This window comes from Ochotona princeps, chromosome 13 (assembly GCF_030435755.1).
Source record: "Ochotona princeps isolate mOchPri1 chromosome 13, mOchPri1.hap1, whole genome shotgun sequence".
Lineage (NCBI taxonomy): Eukaryota > Metazoa > Chordata > Mammalia > Lagomorpha > Ochotonidae > Ochotona > Ochotona princeps.
This window is the reverse complement of record NC_080844.1, coordinates 64,031,381-64,042,437: the sequence shown is the minus strand read 5'-3', so window position 1 is coordinate 64,042,437 and position 11,057 is coordinate 64,031,381. Positions and strand designations below refer to the sequence as shown.

At 54.1% G+C, this 11,057-nt stretch overlaps 1 protein-coding gene across 1 annotated transcript; it reads left to right on the top strand.

The window, feature by feature from the left end:
• Nucleotides 1-3,905: 3,905 nt before the first annotated feature.
• Nucleotides 3,906-6,592, top strand: NKX1-2 (NK1 homeobox 2). Its single transcript, XM_036495913.2, has 2 exons — nt 3,906-4,116; nt 5,609-6,592. Exons 1-2 carry the CDS (start codon nt 3,906-3,908, stop codon nt 6,304-6,306), a joined length of 909 nt encoding a protein of 302 aa, XP_036351806.2. The 3' UTR covers nt 6,307-6,592.
• Nucleotides 6,593-11,057: the final 4,465 nt, after the last annotated feature.

Here is an 11,057-nt window from a genome sequence, read left to right as displayed (position 1 = left end):
GTTGGCCCTGCCCCTGGTGGAGCAGCAGCTCCCCAAGGCTGTGCTGGAATTATAGGCAGCTTTGTTTGTGTAACAGCTTGGGAAGCTTGGCACCATCGATTTGCATCAGTGCCTCCGGAATAGCCTTTGCCGTCTCCTTAAAGATACTATCTAAACTGTGAAATTCATTAAATAGCCCCAGAAATGGATCAGGTTATTTAACACAACATCCCTAATGGCGCAATATCTCAGCTGTCTGAGCCGATGGTGAACATTGTCTTGGAGAGTGTTATCAGCCCAGGACACCCGCTATGAATATTGATCCTGAGCTTGTTACAGCCATCACTTGCCATCAGGACAGGTCAGGGTTGGAGCCCACCTAGCATCGAAGCAATTTAAAGACAACACTCGGGTGGAATGCTAATGCTTGTGCTGAAAAAAATAAATTCAACTCCATGCACAGAGGGAAAGTGGCTTGCTGGATATGGGTCCAGCTATTCTACAGAGATCACTTTGGGTATAAACGCACATATGAAGGTGCTTGTAAGTCACATGCATGGCCAAGTTGTCCCAAAGGGGAAGCATCATGGTCTCCTGGTTCAGTGCAAAGCAAGTACCCAGCAAAATAATTTTCTAGAGCCTCCTCCTCCAATACTCCCTAAATTGAAGCATTCACCCTGTCCTGGATGTGGAGGGGCTCTCTATAGGATGGGTGAATAAGAGAACATTTCTACTCCAGCATCAGTGGGAGGTGCAGCAGGGTTGCTGTGTGTCATGCATGAGAGGAAGCTAAATGCTGACTTGAGAACCTTTTACTGCACTAAGAACACACACCAGAAGGACTGGGAAAAGTACAAAGCTAGAAAAATGTTTAAAAATCATGAAAAGAACTTTTCTTTTTAATCTTTATATATTTTTATTGGAAAGACAGGTTTATGAAGAGAAGAGATGAAAGAAAGATCTTCCATCTGCTGGTTCACTCCCCAAATGGCTGCAACAGCTGGAGTTGAGCTGATCTGAAGCCAGGGAGGCATGAAGTTAGAGGCTTCTTCCAGGACTCCCACACAGGCACAGGGTCCCAAATTTGGCTGGTTCCCTGCTGCTTTCCTAGGCCATAAGCAGGGAGCTGCATGAGAAGTGGAGTAGCCGGGTCATGAACCAGTACCCATATGGGATCCTGACACTTGCAGGGGGAGGATTTAGTCAGTTGAGCCATTGCACCGGGCCCTAAAAAGACCTCTTGAAGATTCACAAGATGAAAGAATGTTTGCCACTTGTGTGCTTTTGCCTTGCTCTGTGGTCCTCAGTGGGAAGATGGCTTGTATAATTTAAACAGCCTTGGGCCCAGGTGGCGTGGCCTAGCGGCTAAAGTCCTCACCTTGAATGCCCCGGGATCCCATATGGGCGCTGGTTCTAATCCTGGCAGCTCCACTTCCCATCCAGCTCCCTGCTTGTGGCCTGGGAAAGCAGTCGAGGACGGCCCAAAGCCTTGGGACCCTGCACCCATGTGGGAGACCTGGAAGAGGTTCCAGGTTCCCAGCTTCGGATTGGCATAGCACCAGCCGTTGTGCTCACTTGGGGAGTGAATCATCGGATGGAAGATCTTCCTCTCTGTCTCTCCTCTTCTCTGTATATCTGACTTTGTAATAAAAATAAATAAATCTTTTAAAAAATAATAATTTAAACAGTCTCTTACAGGGCACTCTATAAAGTGTCTTGGGAATGACCGTGGTTTGGGCACTCTTGGCCATCTGAGGACCTTCCGTGTCTGGATAATGGGCGCTCTCTGGAAGGCCGGCCACCAGCTTGGGAAAGTGGTCTCCAGCTCCCTGCAAGAAAGGTTGAGAAGAGGAGATGGAGAGAGGGCGAGAAGAGGCACACAGGACATTTCTGTTCCTCACTGCTTAAAAAGAGCAATTTCTCACCACCTCGAGAAACTCAAGAATGGGCCCAGCGGCGTGGCCTAGCGGCTAAAAGTCCTTGCCTTGAATGCCCCGGGATCCCATATGGGCGCTGGTTCTAATCCCGGCAGCTCCACTTCCCATCCAGCTCCCTGCCTGTGGCCTGGGAAAGCAGTCGAGGATGACCCAATGCATTGGGACACTGCACCCGCGTGGGAGACCCGGAAGAGGTTCCAGGTTCCCAGCTTCGGATTGGCGCGCATCGGTCCATTGCGCTCACTTGGGGAGTGAATCATCGGATGGAAGATCTTCCTCTCTGTCCCTCCTTCTCTCTGTATATCTGACTTTGTAATAAAATAAATAAATCTTAAAAAAAAAAAAAAGAGAGAAACTCAAGTACATACACTCTACAAACTCAGATGGGAACAGGAGCTGTAGTCACGGAGTGGGGGAGGGGAAGAGCAAAAGGAAGGTCTGAGAAAGTGAGAACTGGGTGAGAGGGAGTTGGGTAAACAGAAAATAAAGTACCCTAGAGGAGCTTCAACACGCTTCCATGACTTGCAATCCAGGTTCCAGGGTGCCACGGTTTGGCGCTAGGACTACCCTTCCTCTGCTTTCTCTTTCTGGGCAGGTATGGAGGACTTGTGCAGGCACTTCCTGTCCTGGGCTTTAAAAGCACAATCCATTTTCACTGTGGGACTGGAGCTGGCGGGACCTTAAAGGCTGCGGGAAGGCCAGCAGCCACCTCTGGGAGGGTCCGAAATGTTTGAATGAGAAAAGCTACAAGGAGCTGGCCTCAGAGCACACCTCTTCCAGAGCAGATGGGATTAGCAGCCCCCGCAGTTTCAGACTTTTGCTCCCCCTCCTTACCTGCTCAGACAATACTAATTGCCGGCTCATTTGTTCGGAAACCCCATGGGGCAGAGAAGAAAGATGGGGCCGAGCTGGAGGTGGCTCTGGCCGAGGGTCAGGGAGAAGCCTCAGAATGCGCCTCTGAAACGGAGTGCGCCCAGGCTGTGACAAAAGAAGAAAGGCCAGGCATCCCCGGGGGCGGGGCGGGGGCGGGGCTGGGCGGGGCGCTCCTGGGGGAGGCAATGGGGGCCCTGCAGTCCCTCTTCTCCAGCCTTAAAGTCAAACCTGGCAGCAGGCTTTTTTCTTTTTGAGCTGCGAGGGGATGAGGGTCTGAGGTGCAACCTGTTCATCGAGGACACAATTTCGGTTGCAAATGACACAGAATCAGGAAGATGGCCCTGAGGGTTGGCAGGTCACAGTGAAGCAGGGCTGCGCTTGGGTGACCTGGCCCTGTGGGAGGTTTCCCAAGAGGTAGACTATCCTGGGTAGGGCTCAGTCACCTCTCTGCTGCTCTCTGACCTGGCAAGGGACAGAGTCAGGCACAGTTTATGGTTTCCTTCCACTGGCCCCAGACATCCGGATGTACCAAGATAAGCACTGACCCCAGAATCTGTCACCAACTGACGGTGACCCTGAGCAAATCACTTCTCACCTCAGCCTCAATCTCTTCATGTTTAAACCAGGTGCAGAGGTCTGGCCAGGGCACAGCCACGTCACAGGGATGCTCAGGAAAGCGGAAGGGCAGGTCTTGCTGCAGTGGGAGCAGCAGCATTGCCTGGAGTCTTCAATCCCTAACTAAGGGCCAAAGCACCGGGAACACAGCGCAGAGACCCAGGGAACGGAAGCCTCCTCCCGCTTTCCCGGAGCCCCTGAGGCTCGAGTGGAGGCGCGCACGTATAGGACACGCTGACTCTCCTCCTAGCCCAGGTCAGCGGCCCCCCGAGCAGCACCAGCGCGCCATGCACGTGGCTGGGGCCCCGCAAGTGCCAATCAGTGAGCGCGCCCCCCACCCCTGCTGTCTCTCCGCCCCGCCTCCCCCTCCCCAGCTTCACTTGGCGGCGCAAACCCTGCTCGCGACTGGAGAGCTACAGCTGGAGCCATAGCTGAACACGCTCGGGAGACTGGCCCTCCTGGGACTCCGCACTGCTGGTCTTTGGCCTGCGGGCAGCGGGCATGCTGGCATGGCAGGACGGCGGGGCCAAGGCGGCTCCTGCCCACCACAAGATCTCCTTCTCAGTCCTCGACATCCTGGACCCGCAGAAATTCACGCGTGCTTCTCTCCCAGTCGTGCACCTCGCTTCCTGGGAAGCCAAGAAAAGTTTGGCAGAGGTCGAAGTGGAGAAGGACGCCAGCTCCGGGGAGCCGGTACGGCAGCAGAAATCTGGTAAGAACGCGAGGCAGTCCTGGACTCGGGTTCACCCGTCACAGAGTCGGGGTGTGTATGTGTGTGTGTTTTGAGGGAGGTGGGGGGGGGAGCGCTGCCAGTGTCCAGTGAATGGCCTTTAATGGCATCCTCTCCAAAGAGAAGAGGCGCACAGAACAGGGTGCGAATGTAGCAGGTGTAGTGGAGCGTAGGAACGCACGGCTCCAGAATTCTGCAAAGGGTTTCCGCGGAGGTCCCATCCCAGTTCCAACTGCACTCACCCGGCGCTCACCTTGCCAGGCACGTTCTGGTATGGGGCATTTAATGCACTAGGACAAAGATACTGAAAAACATGGGAACCTGCGAGGCAAGCAGCATCATTCCCACCACTCCCTTTTTCTGGCCGAGTGTGCCTGGGTCTTGGGGCGAGTAGCGGGCTTAGGTGCCCATTTCTAACCACCCGTAGACACCTGCAGAGATTTGGCTGCTCATGCCACCCCTCTTCCCCTGCTCTCCCCAACCTCTATGGTGGCCTGGGGGATGGAAGCCTTGGCACTTCCTCTGCCAAACTCTGGCTTCTGACTGCCCAAAGGCACAGGAAAGTTTCTGGAAGGAGAGAACAGAACTAGTGCTGGGTGGGCAGTGCACAGGAGGCTCCACAAGGGGACCCAGAGGGTCAGGAGGTCAGAGGCCCAGGTTCCCAGGGGAAGCTCTAGGTGGCACACCCCTCTCCTGCTTCCTCGCTCCAAATCTGGCCGCGATTGTCTGGGACCCCCGAGGTGCCTCTGGAGGCCGTGTTTGGGTCCCGGCTACCGGCAGGGTAATTGTTCGGACAGTCTCCAAGGGGCCGCGCGCCCCTCCCGCCACCCCGTGATCGATATTCTATTACTGGAGCCTGCATATCTCCTGCCCGCAGCTTGCAGGTACCGACTTCAAACCCCCTTTCTCTGTCTGATCCTAATATTGTTCGATTAAAACTTACCTTTAATAGATGACATCTATCGATCCGGCCCCGCACAAATCTGAAACTCTATTAACACGGCAAGGGAGAGAAGATGGGAAAGGGGATTTCACCTAAAGGTGGGAGGCGGGGAGCGTAATAACTTCTCTTAATTGCAAAGGGTCCCGGGCCAAAATGGGCTTCCAGAGACCGGGAGAGTGCAGTTCTAAACGCACTTGACGTCTGAATGTCTCAGTTTGGGGGATCCCAGACCCCCAAGCAATCTCCACTCCGCTGCCCCGTAAGGCTGCCCAACAAGGCCACATTTCTTTGGCCACGTGCACTCGACACTGATTTCTTGGACGCTCTCTCGGAGGCCCGTTTGTAAAGATCAAGAGGACCCGCAACTCCTAAGCCCGGCTGAGGCAATGCGGGCATGCGGGGAACCGAGTCTAGTCTGGGGTGGTGCCGGAGGCCGTGCTCAGCGCTCCGGAGAGCGCCGGCAAGAGGTGTGGGGACGTGCCCGGGCAGGGTCGCTCCGGCCTTCCGGTGATTCATCCGCTTTTCCCCTAGATGCTGCGGGCCAAAGCGCCGGTCCCGCATCCCCCTTGGAGGGCTCGGAGGCCGAGGCGGCGGCAGAAGAGGACGCGGAGGCCGCCGGGCGGCCACGGCAGCGGGAGCCGGCGGCACGCTCTCCCGAGGCTCGGGCGGCGGCGCAGGCGGCGGTCGGCGGGGGCGGCCCCGTGGGCTCCCCGGGCCCTCCCGGCTCCCCGCGGCCCCGGCGCCGGCGCGCCGAGCCCAGCTGCGCCAAGCCGCGGCGCGCGCGCACCGCCTTCACCTACGAGCAGCTGGTGGCCTTGGAGAACAAGTTCCGCGCCACGCGCTACCTGTCCGTGTGCGAGCGCCTGAACCTGGCACTGTCGCTTAGCCTAACCGAGACGCAGGTCAAAATCTGGTTCCAGAACCGCAGGACCAAGTGGAAGAAGCAGAACCCGGGCGCCGACGGCGCGGCGCAGGCCGGGGGCGGCCCACCTCAGTCTGGGACGTCGGGGACCGCTGCAGGAACCTGCGGGGGCGGGGGCGGCACGGGGGGCAGCCCAGGCTCGCCGGGCCCCGGCGCTCTGCCCTTCCAGACTTTCCCCGCCTACTCGGCGGCCAACTTGCTCTTCCCAGCCGCCGCCGCCTTCCCGCTCACGGCCGCGGCCGGGAGTCCCTTTGCGCCCTTTCTCGGCCACTCCTACTTGGCCCCCTTCTACGCCCCGCACTTATAAGCTAGGAGCCCGTCGAGGTGCCCAAAGGGGCGGCATCGCGAGGGATTGGCAGGGCGGTGGGGCTCCTGCACGGAAGGCAGCGACGCGCGCGGACTGCCCTCTCCTGGCGCGCGGGGGTCTGCGCGCCCCTTCCCTTCCGGCTGCGGCAGACGCCGCCAGAGGGCGGGAGAGGCCGCTCTCCGCTGCCATCTGCGCACTGGCCGCCAAAGGTCCCGAATGGGCTCCTTGTGTCCTCGGACCTTGCTGTCTGTGGACTTTGCGCTTCTCTCCCAGGCAGGTTTAATTCGGCCCCAGGGCTCTTTTTGAGGGTCTGGTGTCCAGGGTGAGGCCAGCGAAGGGCCAGGCTGGAGACTCGAGGGCACGGCACCTGGGATGGAGTCAGAGTGTAATTCCTGCGGGGGGTGGGGAGGCGCTTTCCGCGTTCTTATCACACTCTATGTGTGATCAGAACGCCCAATGCCCAAACCCGGGGGTTCCTCCCCAATCCTGGGCAAGATCAGGGATGACTGGACCCACTGGCGCCCACTACTGTGGCAAATGCAGTGTCTCTAGATTCCCAATTAAGATTTGGACTGGAGCGGGAGGCTGCTCAGCTTTGTGGCTAGCGGCACCTGCCACAGGAGGCCCAGGTGTGTTGTTCTGCAGGGTTTGACAACAGCTTGAACATGATCCCAACAGCATAAAAAGGACAAGGAAGGAGGGAGTCGGGACCGCACTCAGGAAGTCCCGAGGCTGTGGGTTCTGCTTGCCTGTTCTGATGTTGGAGTCAGGGAGCAAGGTTGGGGAGCGGCTGCGACCACAAGCACTACAGCCGTGCGCATTTTACACCTAAGATTCTAACCTGAAGGCAGTTTTTGTTCCAAACTTCCCATGATGGTGAATGAGTAGAAGTGTGTAAGGGTTTGGGGGGGAAAAAAAAGAACTACTTGTGCGTTGAGAGCAACGCCAAAGCCACGTTGAGAACAGACCCAGCCATGGGGGTTCTGCTTTTGTTAATTGCGTTCTAAATCTTACAGTTCTAGTGTTTTCAAAACATAATCGGAAATATTCTTCATCTCCTGAAGCCATCAGATTCCTGGGGCTCTCTTCCGATGAAAGACTATGCTGTGTTAACTTGCTAATTCGACTCTCTTCCATCTAATTTAAAGAAAAATATGCCCCCAAACCATAGGTTGTAACTTTCTCAAAAACAGTCGGTGCCAGATGAGATTAGAAAGGATGTCAGTGGAACAGAGCACATGGTTGTGTTCGCTTGTTTGGTTGGTAAACACTCCTTCTGTCTCAACAGCAACATTCCTTGGGATGTGTGAAGGCCAGATGCGTAAGAAGCTGGGTTGCTGTAAGAAGTGGGGGGCATTTCATCGCGGTCCCCGGCCTAGACTGGTGTGTGGCTGTGGTTGCCGGCTCTCCCCTCCACCGGCTGTCACACACAGATATTTCAACGTGAGGCTTTGGATTTTCGCTACTTTCAAAGTCACGGCAGTTTTCCAACCAAATCCTTAGACTCAGTCTATCGATTGTGTTTGTCCAATAAATTTCTTTTTGTAATGAATGCTTGTTGAATTACTTTTTGTGTTTTGTTGTTTTAGGGGAATTATTTGCAAACCACATATCTGACAAAGAAACAGGGTGTCCAAAACATGTAAAGTACTTCTAAAAAAAGTTTATCTTTATCGGAAAGGTAGATATACAGAGAGAAAGAAAGAGGAAGATCTTCTGTCCCCTGGTTCACTCCCCCAGTGGCTGCAGTGGCCGATCTGAAACCAGGAGCTTCTTCCAGGTCTCCCACATGGGTGCAGGGTCCATCCTTGACTGCTTTCCCAGGGCACAAGCAGGGAGCTGGATGGGAAGTAGAGCAGAGGGATACAAAGTAACGCCCATATGGGATCCTGGCAGATGCAAGGTAAGGATTTAGCCATTGTGCTGGCCCCTGGATTACGCTTTGTTGTCTATTAGCAAAGCCTTTTAATAACTTTGCAGTTACCAGAGGATGTATGGGTGTATGTCACCTCCATCCACCAGCACACATGCACCTTGGAGGACTTGGAGCCTAACACTACTCCCCTAGGCTGTCCTGATCAGGGTGCTGTGTGTGTGTGCAGGCTGTGTATACACACACCCACACAGGCTGTCTTTGTGGGCTGTGCGCACACACACACACACACACACACACACACACACACACACACAGGGCCATGTTCAGTTTAGGTTGACACCTTCCTATGAGGGCTTCAAGACTTTAATTCCTAGTCTGACTTTGTAAGTTCTTAGCAGCACCCCCCAAAAGAACGTGTTAAGTAGCTTTTCAGCTTGGGTCATGTCCTGGTCATAGATTTCTAATGTTAAAGATGAACTTCTTGCAGGTCCAGGAGACCTGGAAGAAGTTCCTGCATCTTGACTTCGAATCGGCATAGCACCAGCCGTTGCGTTCACTTGGGGAGTGAATCATTGGATGGAAGATCTTCCTCTCTGTCTCTCCTCCTCTCTGTATATCTGACTTTCCAATAAAAATAAATCTTTATAAAAAAATAAAGAAATCTTTAAAAAAAGAAAAAAGGAGGGGGTGGAGGCTGGTGCGCTGTGGCTTAGTGGCTAAAAACTCCTTGCCTTGCTTGCATCAAGATCCCACATGGGTGTCGGTTCCTGTGCCGGCTCCTTCACATCCCTCCCAGCTCCCTGCCTGTGGCCTGGGAGAGCAGTCGAGGACGGCCCAAAGCCTTGGGATCCTGCACCCACGTGGGAGACCTGGAAGGAGCTCCTGGCTCCTGGCTCCTGGCTTCGGATTGGTTCAGTTCCAGTTGTTGCAGCTACTTGGACGGAAGATCTGTTTCTCCTCTCTGTGAATCTGACTTTCCAATAAAAATAAATAAATCTTCAATAAAAAAATTCTGTACCGAGTTCAACCACCTTACTTAACTAAAATGTTTTGCAGAGAAATAACGTTCAGAAAACGGAATGCATCAGGTGTGTGGCTGGCTGCACTTCCCACAGCCCACAGCCCACAGCGGCAGGCCAGGAAACCACACTGGCCGGACTCCCGTGCGCCCCCTTGCGTCGTTTCTCATGGGTGCCTTTCTGCAAGGGTAACTGACAGCTAATCCGATAGGACTTTGGCTTTTTTTTTTTTTTTTTAATTGTGAAAGCTGAACCACACAGCATCTAATCTTTCCTGTCCCGGTTTTTGCTGCTCAACATTATTTGCGGGGCCAGCCACAGTGTTGCTGTGTTCAACAATGACTGTATGCCAGAGATTACACGTTCCTATCACTGTTGGACTTTTATCACACAATAAATGCCACAACTTATCATCCATTTTACTGTCTGTAGTAATTGGCTACTCTCCACTCTGGGGCTGTTATGACCCAACAGTCTCCCACATGTATCTTGGCAGGTATTTCTTCATCTTTCCATCGATGGACCACGCAGGAGTGGATTCGTGGGTGCACATCTGGCTCGAGTGGGCATTGCCAAACAGCTTTCCAGTGTGGCTGTGGCCTCTGCACCCACTGCACTGCAAGAGAGTCCCGGTGGTCCACACCCACAGCCTGCAGTGCTTTGGGTTGGCTTCCTTTTTCTTTGCCATGATTCTGGAATGTCATTAGTGGTGTCACACTGTGTGTGTGTGTGTGTGTTTAAGATTTATTTGAAAGGCAGGGTGAGAAGGAGGGAGAGAGAGTTTTCATCCACTGGATCACTTCTCACATGGCTGCAACAGCTGCGGCTGGGCCAGGTCAAAGCCAGGAGCCCAGAGTTTCCTCTGGGTCTCCATGTGGGTGCAGGGTCCCGAGGACTTGGGCCATCCTCTGCTGCTTTCCCAGGCCACAAGCCGGGAGCCGGATGGGAAGTGGAGCATTTGGGATTTGAATTGGGACCCATATGGGATGCTATATTGTAGGTGACAGCTTAACCCCTTGTGTCTTAGTGTTGGCCCACATTTTGGTTTTAATTTTTATTTCCCGAGTAATGGTGTTGACTATGTCTCCATAGGCCTGTTATCCGTCTGAGTTTTAAAATTTTTTGTTTGTTTTCATTTCAAGAGGCAGAGAGACGGGGGAGGAGAGAGACAGAGAGAGCACACTTCCGTCTGCTGGTTTATTGTCCCAGTACCTGTCAGGAGCCTGGCACTCTTTCCTGGGATCCCATGTAGGCAGCAGGGTCCCAGCTATTCGAGCCATCACCTGCTGGCTTACAGGGTGCATTCACAGGAAACTTGATTGTAACCAGAGTAGCTGGGACTCAATTCAGAGCCTCTGACATGGTGTGTGAGTGTTTCAAGCTGCAACTTCACTGCTGTGCCACATGGTTGTCCCTGTCTGTGAGCTTTTAGAAGCACCCTTGTATGTGGTTCAAATACTCCTTCCTTGCACAAACATTTACCGAGCACCCTGTGTGCCAGGTGAGTGGAAGTCACAGACAGGTACACCCTTGGGGTAGGAAATCCCGTGATTGTCTTGTAGCTGTTTTGGTGCAAAGAGGCGCTGTCCTCAGCACCTACGTCACCTGCCGTTCAGGCAGGAAATACCAGCCCCCAGTCCTATCTCAGCTTCCTGTTTCAGATCTGACTTGGGTTTTAGAAAGGCCACGTCAAGCAATTCTAACTCCTGGAGCTCGGCAGGCATTACAAGCAGGAGTCCGTGCCGTGATCTGTGATCTGGGTTAGGTCTGTGCACCAGAGGCACCTGCTTTCCTGAGAGGAGTCACACCTTTGGTGCCACTTTGCAAAGTCATCAGCTTCCCCTGTTATTCCTAAA